The sequence below is a fragment of the Sinocyclocheilus grahami genome, unplaced genomic scaffold, assembly GCF_001515645.1.
Source record: "Sinocyclocheilus grahami isolate Dianchi unplaced genomic scaffold, SAMN03320097.WGS_v1.1 scaffold661.1, whole genome shotgun sequence".
NCBI classification, from domain to species: Eukaryota; Metazoa; Chordata; class Actinopteri; order Cypriniformes; family Cyprinidae; genus Sinocyclocheilus; species Sinocyclocheilus grahami.
In genome coordinates, this window is record NW_015505840.1 from 1,136,786 (window position 1) to 1,150,885 (window position 14,100).

The 14,100-nt window shown below is 35.6% G+C and overlaps 1 protein-coding gene and 1 long non-coding RNA gene across 2 annotated transcripts in view; one reads left to right on the forward strand and one right to left on the reverse strand.

Moving 5' to 3' along the window:
* Positions 1-1,463: 1,463 nt before the first annotated feature.
* Positions 1,464-8,366, forward strand: tyr (tyrosinase). Its single transcript, XM_016242523.1, has 5 exons — positions 1,464-2,360; positions 5,575-5,791; positions 6,229-6,376; positions 7,645-7,826; positions 7,908-8,366. The coding sequence occupies exons 1-5, from the start codon at positions 1,521-1,523 to the stop codon at positions 8,144-8,146; spliced, it is 1,626 nt and encodes a 541-aa protein (XP_016098009.1). The 5' UTR covers positions 1,464-1,520; the 3' UTR covers positions 8,147-8,366.
* Positions 8,367-12,626: 4,260 nt separating this feature from the next.
* The window catches only part of LOC107558859 (uncharacterized), a 2,512-nt gene continuing 1,038 nt past the window's right edge, over positions 12,627-14,100 (reverse strand). The window contains exon 3 of the long non-coding RNA XR_001605532.1: positions 12,627-12,691. This is a non-coding gene — a long non-coding RNA (uncharacterized lncRNA). The remainder of the gene's footprint in view (positions 12,692-14,100) is intronic.

A 14,100-nucleotide genomic window follows, 5' to 3' on the forward strand; every position in this document is an offset into this window, starting at 1 on the left:
CGTTCATGCCATTGCTGATCACAAAAGATAAAAGGTCTGGATTATCTGGACCTCGTGCTCACTACAGTAACATGTGACGAGCTTATGATTCCAGAAAGCTAAGAGCACTATACGTTCAGCTTCACCAAACGGCACATGATAAAACATATGACACACATATAGAGCTAAATACGCTTCATTAACAACAAGAGCATCAAAAGTACCATGCTTGTTTAGAAAATATACCATGATAACACCATTTTGTATTCTTGGAGTAGTTTGAGGTTCAATGCAAATAAGCCATTATTAAACTCTGAGAGATTTCTATTCTCTATAAAAAACACTTTTGGAAAATTTTCAGAAGTGCATTATGAAAGTAAATTGAATTCATTGTGTAAGTTGCTCATAAAAATGTCTAATAAAATCCAAAAACATGGTACATCATTATCATCAAATACAGGTGCTTTAGCATAAAGGACTAAATATGGACGTAATTTGACAAATTTGCAGGACTATAGAACAGAAAAAATTAGAATAATAGAAAATTGGCAACTTTTCATTGTTGTTGTCACTAATACATTACTGTTCCGAAGTTTGGGGTCTGTTTCTGTTTTAAAGAAATTAATACCTTTATTCATCAAGGATGCATTAAATTGATCAAAAGTGACAGTGAAGACATTTATAATGTTACAAAAAGATTTTTATTTTCAAATAATGCTGTTCTTTTGAACTTTCTGTTTATCCTGAAAAATAAAATCTATCACCGTTTCCACAAAAGCTTGAAGCAGCACAACTGTTTTCAACATTGCTAATAATCAGAAATGTTTCTCGAGCAGCAAATCAGCATATTAGAATGATTTCTGAAGATCATGTGACACTGAAGACTGGAGTAATGATGCTGAAAATACAGCTGCGTATCACAGGAATAAATTACATTTGAAAAGATATTCAAATAGAAAATATTTGTTTGAAATTGTAATAATATTTCACAATTTAAAATGTTTTATTGTATTTTTGATCAAATAAATGTAGCCTTGTTGAGCATGAAAGACTTCTTTCAGAAACATTCAGAAAATCATTCTGACCCCAAACATTTGAACAGTAGCGCATATGCAATACACGAGAAGAGAAATCAAATATGCATTCAAACTTGCATGCATTTAATGCATAAAACAAGCAAAACTGTTGATCTGACCACAACTCTCGTCTCTATGATACACCAGCAGGTTGCAAAACAATCTGTAAACCATTATTAACTGTGTTGACTTTGCTGGTTATTGGGTTAAAATGCCTGTTTTCAGATGAAAGGAGTTCCTTCTCAAACTGTAAATGAAATGATCTCACGCTCGACTCGAGCACAAGCATTCCTCAGAGTCCCGAGACTGAACACAAGCGGGGGTCACCGATTTCATCCCTAGCATGTGATACGAGGGTATGTGTGTGTGTGTGTGTGTGTGTGTGTGTGTGTGTATGGAAAAGGAGGGACACAAAGTAGTGTAAAGAGAAAGCGAGCTGAAGTTTTCCTAACTCTTCCATGTCGAATGCGTCTCACTCTCGTCATGTCTCTCTCTCTGCTTCTGTTCTTCATTCAGTTCTTGAGTCCGTCTCTCCAGCAGTTTCCTCGGCCGTGCACCTCGCCGGACGTCCTGCAGAGCAAGCGCTGCTGTCCAGTTTGGCTGGGCGACGGTTCGGTGTGCGGCTCCCTTTCGGGTCGAGGCTTCTGCCAGGACGTCACGGTCTCCGACCTTCCCAACGGGCCGCAGTACCCGCATTCAGGCCTGGACGACCGCGAGCAATGGCCTCTGGTGTTTTACAACCAAACCTGCCAGTGCGCCGGCAACTACATGGGGTTCGACTGCAGCGAGTGCAAGTTCGGTTACTTCGGCGCCAATTGTGGGGAAAGACGGGAATCTGTGCGCAAAAACATCTTCCAATTATCCGTCTCTGAAAGGCAGAGGTTCATCTCGTACCTCAATCTCGCCAAAACTACAATCAGCCCCGATTATATGATTGTGACGGGTGTGTACTCACAGATGAACAACAGCTCGACGCCCATGTTCGCCAACATCAGCGTGTACGATCTGTTCATCTGGATGCACTATTACGTGTCCCGAGATGCGCTGCTCGGGGGTCCCGCGAATGTGTGGGCCGACATTGACTTTGCACACGAATCGGCCGCGTTTCTGCCCTGGCATCGCGTTTACCTGCTGTTCTGGGAGCACGAGATCCGGAAGCTGAGCGGTGACTTTAACTTCACCATCCCGTACTGGGACTGGCGTGATGCACAGGACTGTCAGGTGTGCACGGATGAGCTGATGGGGGCACGCAGTCCTCTCAACCCCAACCTGATCAGCCCGTCCTCGGTGTTCTCCTCCTGGAAGGTAAACATGAAAACGTTAGAAATTCCTTTTACATTAATGTTCTTTTCATTTAAAATTGCATTTCAGGAAATGCTATTTTACAACTTTAAGTCAAAAGTCCAATTAAATACTTGTTTTGTCTTGCAGACACACAAAACCAAACTAAAATCCCAATATCATCATATTTTTATAGTAGCTCTTGGGCAAGATAATAGCCTGTAATATTATTTTTTTATAATAATAATAATTATTATTATTATTAATAATAATAATAATAAATAATAATAATATTTTTTAATGTCACTTCAGAATTTAAGAGGGGAAAAAAAAGTAATTTGTAGTTTATTTAATTTGAGCTATTTTACTTAACTAAACGCAAATTAGAAATGTTTTCTTTGCAACTAGCTGAAATAAAATAAGATTTAGTTTTTTTCATATTATTTCAGTTAGTTAATTAGTTTTATTAAAAATGTAAATGCCGAAACACTATTACAAGAGAGATAAAATGGCAATAAACCTGAAAGAATCCTTCACACACTGTTACTTCAAAAAAAAAAAAGTCAATATTAATTAATAAACTATTTTCAGTTGAATAAAGGCATTCGGATTTATATTGTCATTTTACATGATTTTTCAAGAATAAAGTATGTTTTTGTTCAACTTATCCTTCTAGTAATTAAAATTAAACTAAAATTGTATTATAGGAAATATAATTGCTGTGTGGAAGAAATGATGGACAGTATTGGAGAGGAAATACATAAATAAGCTAATTAATTAAGCATTGTAATAGGTGTACATGTCAGTTGTTGTTTTTTAAAGTAGCTTAAATAAAAAGAAAATACATTTAAAAGACTTTTGCATATAGGATATCAAACATCTTTCTTTCATTTATTTATGTATTTAAGCTACATTCTGTATAAACAGTTTTTTCTTAGTCTTCACATTTTTCAGTGCAGGTCTATGGGAACTAAACACATGGAGGTATAAGCTACATGTAAATTCCCATTGTGACCATGTGACTCATTAGTCATATTTGTTTTAGCCACGTGACTGAGATTTGGTCCTATAACTTGTCAAATGTCAGTTTAATGATCCATCTATCACGGTGATCTATCTAGCGCGGCGTCTGAGGACGATGTGTTTATAAAGGCGTGATTGTGTGACCTCGAGACATGCAGTGAAGTTGGGCTGTAGTGAGTCACGAGTGTGTCTGGCCCCTAAAACCCCTATTAACTTCAGCACTGACCCTCTACAAGAGCCGCAGGGGAATTAACCAAAGCGGCTTCACTGAGCAACAACACAGACAGACTTTGGCTCAGTGTTGCTTTAGTAGTTTCTAGTATAGTATTTATTACTATTTTGAAGCTGTTTTTTTTTTTCATTTAAATTTTTGTTACCTTTTTAGTAATTTTATAATAAAATAAAAAAAATGTATTATTATATATATAATCTATAGTAATCATTTTTATTTCTGTTTTATTGTTTAGTTATTTTAGTACATAAAGACAAACTAAATGAAAATTATCAAATGTTTCATTGGCAACTAGCTGAAATAATTTTATTTTATTTCAATTAACATTTATTTAAAAACAGTAATATTGCAAAATATTTTTTACAATTTAAAATAGTTTTTATTAAACCTTCAAATTAGTTTTTACTTTTATATATATATGTATATATATATATATTACTTATAATTTTTACTTTTACTTTTTTTTCAGTTTTACTTTTTTCAGTTTTATTTTTAATTATTTTAGTACATAAAGTTAAACTAACTGAATATTAGAAATGTGTCATTGGCAACTAGCTGAAATCAAATGTTTATTTTATTTTATTGCAGTTAGTTCAGTTATATTTCAATTTTTTTTTGTTTTAGTTTCAGTTAACTATAATAACCCTGCTCTGTGAAAAAGGCAAAGCTGCTGTGGTATGAGATATACATAAGCACAGAAACATGTAAAACTCTTATCCTTTAGTATTAAAATTTGAAAACATCTGATATCATATCTACAGACCAGATTATCACAGAGACTTTTGACTTTATCCAGTAAGTAAAGAACACCTTAGAAACTGAATAGCAGTGACACCTTTCTTCAGAAAGGCTAAAATTGAGTTTTGATTTGTCATTTTCTTTTGCTCCATCTCTCTCTCTCTCTCTCCTCATCATCTGCTGCTGGCGTAGGCGTTCTTTCATCTCTTAAGAGCAGCAGGGAGGTGAAATGGCATCCAATTAACATACGAGAAATGAGCCGAATCAGTCATTAGAGATAGATAGGCTTAATCCATGAAAAAAATGCACGGGCTTTCAAAACACCTTCATAACTCCATGCTTTTAGAATAAGAGTGATTTTCATTTTTGCATTTGTGTAACAGCAAAAGAGTATGTGGTGGTCTGATCTAAATTGTCATAATTTCACAATGAAAAAAAAATAGGTTTCATATTTTTATTTACTAAGTAATGATTTCATTATAATATTTATTTTAATCGTGTAATATTTTAAACATTTAAATAATTAAATCAAATAAATACACTAACATTCAAAAGTTTGGGGTTGGTAAGATTTGTTAATTTTGTTTTATGCTCACCAAGGCTGCCTTAACTTGATCAAAAATACAATAAAAACTGTAATATTGTGCAATATTATTACATAAAATAACCATTTTCTATGTGAATGTCATTTTATTTATTAGAAATTAATTTATCGCTATCTAATTATCTAATTTTATTATTTTATTTTATTATTATCGTCTAGTTTTATTTATTCCTCCAGTCTTCAGTGTCACATGATCTTCAGAAATCATTCTAAGATGCTGATTTGCTGCTCGAGACACATTTCTGGTTATCATCAATGATGAAAACAGTTGTGCTGCTTCATATTTTTGTAGAAACTATGATACATTTTACTTTTTTGGTTTCTTTGACGAACAGAAAGTTCAAAAGAACAGCATTTAGTTGAAATAAAAATATTTTGTGAAATTGTCTTTGATGTCACTTTTGATCAATTTAATACGTCCTTGCTGAATAAAAGTATTCATTTATTCCAAAAAAAATCTTACTGACCCCAAACTTTTGAACAGAAATGTATGGTTATTAGGTGATTTCCTCCAATTTTAGGGTGAAATATGACCCAAAAGTGTTCTTGACAGGTTGCTTCACATACTGAACCCTGATTGGCTGGATCTGTTTTGTTTTATGTTGCACTGTGTTTTAATAAGTGTCCGTATACCTGTGCAGGTGATCTGTTCACAACCCGAAGACTACAACCAGCGTGAGGTTTTGTGTGACGGGTCTCCAGAGGGACCGTTACTGCGTAATCCAGGTAACCACGACCCAAAGCGTGTCCCACGGCTGCCCACCTCCGCAGACGTGGAGTCAGTGCTGAGCCTAACAGAGTACGAGACGGGCCTGATGGACAGACGTGCCAACATGAGCTTCAGGAACGCTCTGGAAGGTAAAGCAACAGCACATTTAGAGTGAGAAAAAGAGATTATAAAACAGATAGTTCCGGTCCTTGATTCTGATTGGCTGAGCCACGTTCGAAGCTGTTACAAACATACGCCTTTGTTTACCACTTTATTGCAACCACAACTGTTTCTGAGGAACTACATTGTTTGGTGGAAGAATACTGTTTTTATTAATATCTTTATATGCTCTACATATATGGAATAACCGTTTTATAAAAGCAATAAGCACCATGAAGCCGTGGTTTACAGTGAATTTATAACAGCTAAGGGGTTTTAGGCACTCTGCTTCGCATCGTACCTAACAACGCCTCTTAGCTGTTATAAATTCATTGCAAACCATGGCTTCTTGGGGCTTATTGCTTTAATTTACACGTCCTTAACACATCAGGCTCTAAACACTGAACGTGTCTCACCGTTTTCTCAGGTTTTGCGAATCCTGAGACGGGGTTGGCAGTAACGGGTCAGAGCTTGATGCACAACTCCTTACACGTCTACATGAACGGATCCATGTCTTCAGTGCAGGGATCCGCCAACGACCCCATTTTCCTTCTACATCACGCCTTTATCGACAGGTGAAATGCATGTACAAACTCGTAACAATCATTTGAACAAACATGCAAACCACTGAACATGTGGTTTAATTGCATAATAACTGCATAATTCACCCGTACAAATGTGCAATAGTCATGAATCACACCATCAAATCATGCAATATTATATGCATTTATACAGGGATTCTGAAACTTTTCAGCTGAACACATTTGACCTCAAATATTTACTTGAAGTGCCCCTAAGATTTTAATTTACTATTTCAGTCATTTAACTACATATTTTGCATGGTTCTCTGATACCTGTTAATGGTCAAATGACATGCAGTCTTTTTTTTGTATTTTTTTTAATATTTAGTCTTTTTTTCAGTAATTAATTAATACATTTGTCTTTTTTTTAATATTTAGTCTTTTTTTCAGTAATTAATTAATACATTTTTTATTAATTATTGCCTTTTCATCAGTTTACAAATTTGCAGAGATTAGCAAATCCTAGTTTGGGAAGCCCTGCATTAATAATAATAATAATAAATAAATAAATATTTAAGATTATTTATTTGTTTATTTTAATTTAACATTTTTATCATGTAATTATTAGCTTTTGATCAACTCACAAATCAGCAGCGATTTGCAAAACCCAATTTGGGAAACCCTGTTTTACTAAAAATATAAATATATACATATTTGTTCATATATACATTTTTAGTAGTTTTATTTTTATTATTTATTTTAATTTGACATTTTTATGATTTCATTTATTATCAGCTTTTCATAAACTCACAAATCGGCAGGGATTTGTGAATCCTAGTTTGGAAAACCCTGCATTAATAATACAATTATATTGTCATGTATCATATTTATTTAATGGTTTATTTTGATTATTTTATTTTAAGATTATTTATTTCAATTTTACATGTTAAAGATTGAATTATTAGCTTTTCATCAAACCCACTGGGATTTACAAACCTGTTTGGGGAACCCTGCATTAATGAACAATCTTTATTGATATAAGAGTTCTGAACTTTAGCTCAGGATGAAGTTAACCTGTGTGTTTTTGCTTAATGCACGTTTGAACTGTCTCACAAAAATGTAAACAATCATTGCAAATGCAAAATCTTATGGACACCCTATATTAAAGATATTTTAGGGGTTGCTTTTCTGACTTGAGCCAGTAAGAAACCAACCAGCACACCTTTGTGTGCATATTTGCATGGAAAGCATGATTGCTGAAAAGGTTTCATGAAACGTTGATTGACCTCATTTCCCATGGACTGTGCGTTTCTGTGTTTCAGCATCTTTGAGCAATGGCTGAGGAGACACCAGCCCCCCCGCACACACTACCCGACAGCCAACGCCCCGATCGGACACAATGATGGCTATTACATGGTCCCCTTCATCCCTCTGTACAGAAACGGAGATTATTTCCTCTCGACTAAAGCTCTGGGATATGAATATGCATATTTACAGGACCCAAGTGAGTCATTAGCATGCATTCAGGGACTTTCCTGCACCTTCATTCTCTCTCTGTGTACTCAATCACTTTTATCTCTGGCAGGTCAGCGGTTTGTGCAGGAGTTTTTGACGCCGTATCTAGAGCAAGCTCAGCAGATCTGGCGCTGGCTGCTGGCTGCGGGGCTCCTCGGGGCGGCCGTGGCGGGAATTATTGCAACTATTATCGCCGTGGCGTGTCGCAGACCCCCGAAGAGGCCAAAGTTGTCTGCGTACGGGGAGAGACAGCCGCTGCTGAACAGCAGTGAAGAGGAGGGATCGACTTCATATCAGACTACACTGTGAATCAGAGCGAGGACAGATACGCCAAGCTGACGGGAAAAAGACACAACAGCCAGTTAACCCAGGTCATGTGACAAATGAGACAAGGTCTTGCCTCTTAAACTGGAGTAATGCAATAAGCGCAGCGTTCAGAATCTTGCTGTAGTATGCATAATGTGCACTACATACAGTACTGTTTTTGATTTTATTCAGCAAGGATGCATTAAATTGATCAAAAGTAAAGACATTTGTAATGTCTTTCTATTTCAAACAAAAAAATGCTTTCTATTCATCAAAGTATCTTAAAAATAAAACGTATCACTGTTTCCACAAAATATGAAGCAGCACAACTGTTTTCAACATTGATAATAATCAGAAATGCTTCTCGAGCAGCAAATATTAGAATGATTTCTGAAGGATCATGTGACACTGAAGACTGGCGTAATGATGCTGAAAATTCAGCTTTGATCACAGGAATAAATTATATTTTATAATATATTACAATAAAAAGCAGTTATTTGAAATTGTAAAAATATTTCACAATATTACTGATTTTACTGTTTTTTTTAATCAAACAAATGCAGCTTTGATGAGCAGAAGAAACTTCTTTCAAAAACATTTTAAAAAGTCTTACTGACCCCCAAATTTTGACTGCTAGTGTACATACTACACATTAGTCAAAAAGTGCAGTATACAATAAAAATATACTGATTAAAATACTGCATCACATAATGCAATGCACTTGACTGGACTTTCAATTTCCAGTGCGATGAATAAACCCCAAATCTGAACATCTCCTCATGCAATCTTACTGAAGTTAGGTTTTTTGCTTTTAAAATTCATATGACATTACTGTTGCATACTATTGTTTGACATGCGTATTGTTGCATAATGCATTCTGTTTTGCATGATAATGAATAAATAGTACACAGTGCAGTAAGCTAGTTTTCTGAACACAATTAAGGTCTCTAGTCAACCAGTGATATTTATGGTGCTTGTATCATCACTGTGGCACTTATGTATTGTGTGTTTATATATAATACGTGTACAAAGTAATATTAAAAAGATTGATATGATAAATCAGTGATTAAATGAAATCTTTGGCAGTGGTGATACAATAACAGTGTGGTTCATTTAGGACACTGACATGAGCATATTCTCTCCTAATAAAATATGAACAATAATGCAACATGCTGTACAGAACACAAAAGAAATAAGTATTTAAAAAGAAACAAAAACATATACTTTAAATATGGTTTGCATGTACGTTTGTGTTTGTAAAGGTATAAAATAAACCAAAACATGCTATTAATAGCCAAGACAACATGTGAAATGACATGAGGGTGAGTACATTTTTTTGGGTGATCTAGTGCTTTTTAACCCAGTTTATATAGGAATAATTCACCCAAAAATGAAAATTTGCTGAAAATATCCTCGCCCTCAGGCCATCCCCAAGATTAGGATGAGTTTGTTTCTTCATCAGGTTTGGAGAAATGTAGCATTCCATCACTTGCTCAGCAATGGATCCTCTGCAGTGAATGGGTGCCGTCAGAATGAGAGTCCAAACAGCTGATAAAAACATCACAATAATCCACAAGTAATCCACACCACTCCAGTTCATCAATTAATGTCTTGAGAAGACAAAACAGTTGCTTCCAACAAACTTGTATTGTATTGGACTTGTATTTTGGCCATAAGAAACAGTTTTAAGTTAAAAGTTTTTTTTTTTTTCAAACACACAGCTTTTGGCTTCTCCAGATGTTAATTGATGGACTGGAGTGCTATGGATTACTTGTGGATTATTGTCATTCTGACGGCACCCATTCACTGCAGAGGATCCTGAGCATCTACATCTTGGATGGCCTGAGGGTGAAGACATTTTCAGCAAATTAAAAGTTTTGGGTGAGCTGTTCCTGTAAGGGTCTATCAAGGGTTCATGTAGACAAACTCTACATGCAGAATCACAAATATTCCATCTCATTACACTGTTTACCGGCTTTCCGTCCCTTCGTCTGAGGATTCATTTTTAGATAAGAACGCTGTGCATGAATTCCAGACATCTTCATCTACATTTGTCCGCTCTTATCTTCATTCCTCGGTGACAGAAACAGACTCTAATGGCTTTTTATTTGGCATTAAACAATGGGTTTGTTTGCGTTCCTCAGCTGAAAGACTCTTTGTTGTACTCAAATGCAGTTCGTGTGTGTGGGTTTGAATTGCACAGAGTGTGTAACGCTTTAGAGATCCCTTTGGGTCCACAGCAGAAAACCCCCACTCTTTTACTGCAGAACTAGAATCACAAATATTCCATCTCATTACACTGTTTACCGCCTTTCCGTCCCTTCGTCTGAGGATTCATTTTTAGATAAGAACGCTGTGCATGAATTCCAGACATCTTCATCTACATTTGTCTGCTCTTATCTTCATTCCTCGGTGACAGAAACAGACTCTAATGGCTTTTTATTTGGCATTAAACAATGGGTTTGCTTGCGTTCCTCAGCTGAAAGACTCTTTGTTGTACTCAAATGCAGTTCCTGTGTGTGGGTTTGAATTGCACAGAATGTGTAACGCTTTAGAGATCCCTTTGGGTCCACAGCAGAAAACCCCCACTCTTTTACTGCAGAACAAACACACACATCATCATTTTTGATTACTGCAATCATTAAAGTGGCCCGCAATCTTGGGATGATCTATTACCCATAGCCACCAGTTGAACTAGAGGAATGCAGTATGCAGTGTACAGTGTGTACTGAGCAGTTTGCAGTACACTAGTGTTCCATTTAGTACACAGCCAAAGTGTTTAAGAATGATCTAATGTTACAGTTAAGGTGACTGACAGGTTGTGTCACTCACAAGAGAGCCTGTAGAACACAAGCGAATGGCGTGACTCCGATCCCTCCCGCCACACACAGGCTGACCTCATAATTAAACACCTCCTCTGACGGGCTGCCAAATGGACCATCCACGTGCACTCTGGGGTGGGACAAGAAAGCAGAACAACCAATGAGATTAGAGATGCTGCATGTGGGCAGAAAAATGCACTTCCATACTACTCATGCTATTTCAACAGTATGCAATATGCAATACTCTAGAATTCCATTCCAAACATAACTAATGTAATACTAGCATACTAATTTCTGCCTACTGCACAGTACCCAACTAACAAAATATGTTCTAAGGGGCCGTTGCCGTTCACACATAATGAGTTTTTCTATTCGAATGCGCTACTTTTCCATTATTTCCAATAGACCTGTATGATTGTTGTGTTCACGTCTTTTGCAGTGTCTCACACATGAGCGCCACGTTTTTAAGACACCGTGTCAAGTTAAAATAATTTAATTTGATCAATGTCAGTTCCAAAACAGTAGACCAATCAGAAGACCCCAGAGGCGGGGCAAGCGTTGTGAGTTTTTGTTTACAGTAGCAAGTTGGCATGGCAACTGTTTTATTTGATGGCAACATGGAGGAGGCGGCATTCTGCACTGCATTTTTTTTTTTTTTATTCCTTCTCTCAATTTTAGATGCGAAGATGAGTTCTGTGTGAATGGCCCCTAATAACTTTTTGCAAACGTTCTTAGAGGCCGATATGAAAACATTAAGCTATGTGGAGGCGGCATTCTGCACTGCATTTTTTTTTTTTTATTCCTTCTCTCAATTTTAGATGCGAAGATGAGTTCTGTGTGAATGGCCCCTAATAACTTTTTGCAAACGTTCTTAGAGGCCGATATGAAAACATTAAGCTATGAAAATGTTGTTTTTGGAACATTTAAAATGTCCAAGACATTCCATTTGATCCTTTTGCAAACATTATGGGAACGTTACTTTTGAATTTTCTCTGAACATTCTGAAACTAGTAGCAACATTAAAAAAAAAAAAGTTAGACGAACATTAGAATGTTAGACGAAATGAACAATGTAAATGATGTTTTGAGAGCATTATTAAAGACCAAATAACTTTTAAAAAATGTTAATGTTACTGGAGGAACTAGAGATCCTTGCCAGAACGTTCTGAGAACGGTCCTTGTTAGCTGGGTATATACTTTTTTTTTTAAAGGGGTCATATGATGCTATTTTAAAGATCATTATTTGTGTATTTGGTGTAACAGAATATGTTGACATGCTTAAATGTTCAAAAAACATTCTTTTTCAAATACTGTACATTATTGTAGGTCCTCTATGCCCCGCCTCTCTCAAACACGTCATTTTCAACAAAGCAGGAAATTGTGACTTTTAATCTCACAATTCTGACTTTATACCCCATAATTCTGACTTTTTAACTTGCAATTGTGAGTTTACATCTCACAATTCTTACTTTCTTTCTCGCAATTGCGAGTTTGTATCTTGCGATTTCTGGCAATTGCGAGGAAAAACAGAGAATCGTGAGATAAAATGTTGCAATTACCTTTTTTGTTTTTTTATTCAGTGGCAGAACCCTAGGAAGAGGAGACTAGGGTCAGAGTCAGGTCAAATAACAGTTAAAGGGTTAGAGGTTCCCACCTAATACAGTAAGACGACGCTGTAAACATCAGAAACAACACCAGCACCAACAGAACACCAGTAACTCCAGGAACTGAGAGAAGAGCCAACAAAATCATGAGTTCTCAACAAGGTTATGCTGTATATTACATATTTTGTCAAATTAAATAAAGTTGAAATAAGATCAAATATAAATATAATTTCCTTGCCAACAAACTGAAAAAAATTATGTTGAAGTACTATAATTACTAGCTGTAAATAAACTAAAACTAAACTAAAAACAGATTAAACCCAAACAGTAAGATAAAAAAAAATGACAAGCACATAGCAAAAAAACTGAAAATATAAAAAGCTAATTCAAAATATTAATATAAACAATAATAGCATATAAATAATACAAATATAACACTTAAACCTAAAATAAATTAGAAATTATGCCTTGGCAACTAACTAAAATAAGTTTAAGTACTAAGTACTAAAATTATTAACTGTAAAAAAAATAAAATATAAAAAAAAAATATATAACTCAAACAAAAAATAAATGAAACCTAAATAATAATATAAAAATTATTCGAAAATATAAGAAATTTAAAATATTAATACAATTATATTTAGACTTTTTTATGTTTAGAAATTAGTTGTGTGAAATAACTTTAAATATTCAATTAAAGAGCTATTTAAAGGGGTCCTATTATGCTTTTTCACTTTTTCAACTTTAGTTAGTCTGTAATGTTGCTGTTTGAGCATAAAAAAGGTCTGCAAAGTTACAAAGCTCAAAGTCCAATTCAAAAGCAGATATTTTATTTAACAGAAATCACTTTTCAAAAACTACAACGAACGACTCGTTTGGACTACAACGCATATTTCCCGGGATTTGTGACATCACAAATATCGACGAATGGGACGAGACCTGGTTGAGCTGCACTAGAGAAGGCAACGAGTGTTATCACTATGTCTGAGACTAGCTTTCCCAAGGCAGACGAACTTAGAGTGGTTACAATCATCCGGGTTTAAATCACACTCAAATTGATTTGATTTTGACGCAATATTTACACTGAAGCTCGCAGTGGTAAGGGGCATGACATTTCCCGACCAGGCGCCGAGTGCTGCCAATCACAACACACACTGGCCCAGCTAACCAATCACAGCACACACTGGCTCAGCTAACCAATCACAGCACGTCATATGATGCGATTTCAAGTTTTCCTTTCTCTTTGGAGTGTTACAAGCTCTTGGTGCATAAAGAAGATCTGTAAAGTTGCAAAGACTAAAGTCTCAAATCCAAAGAGATATTCTTTATAAAAGTTAAGAGTCAGCCACACCTACCTAAAACAGCTTGTTCCAACACGCCCCCACATACCTACGTCACTATGTGGGAAGATTTGCATAACGCCACCCAAATGTTCACGCAAAGAAAAAAAGTGTAACTTTGATTCTCGTTGTAGTATTGTTGTTGCTGCCATGTCGTGAAGGAGCTGTGTGCTTCGTTGTGAAAGCGAAACT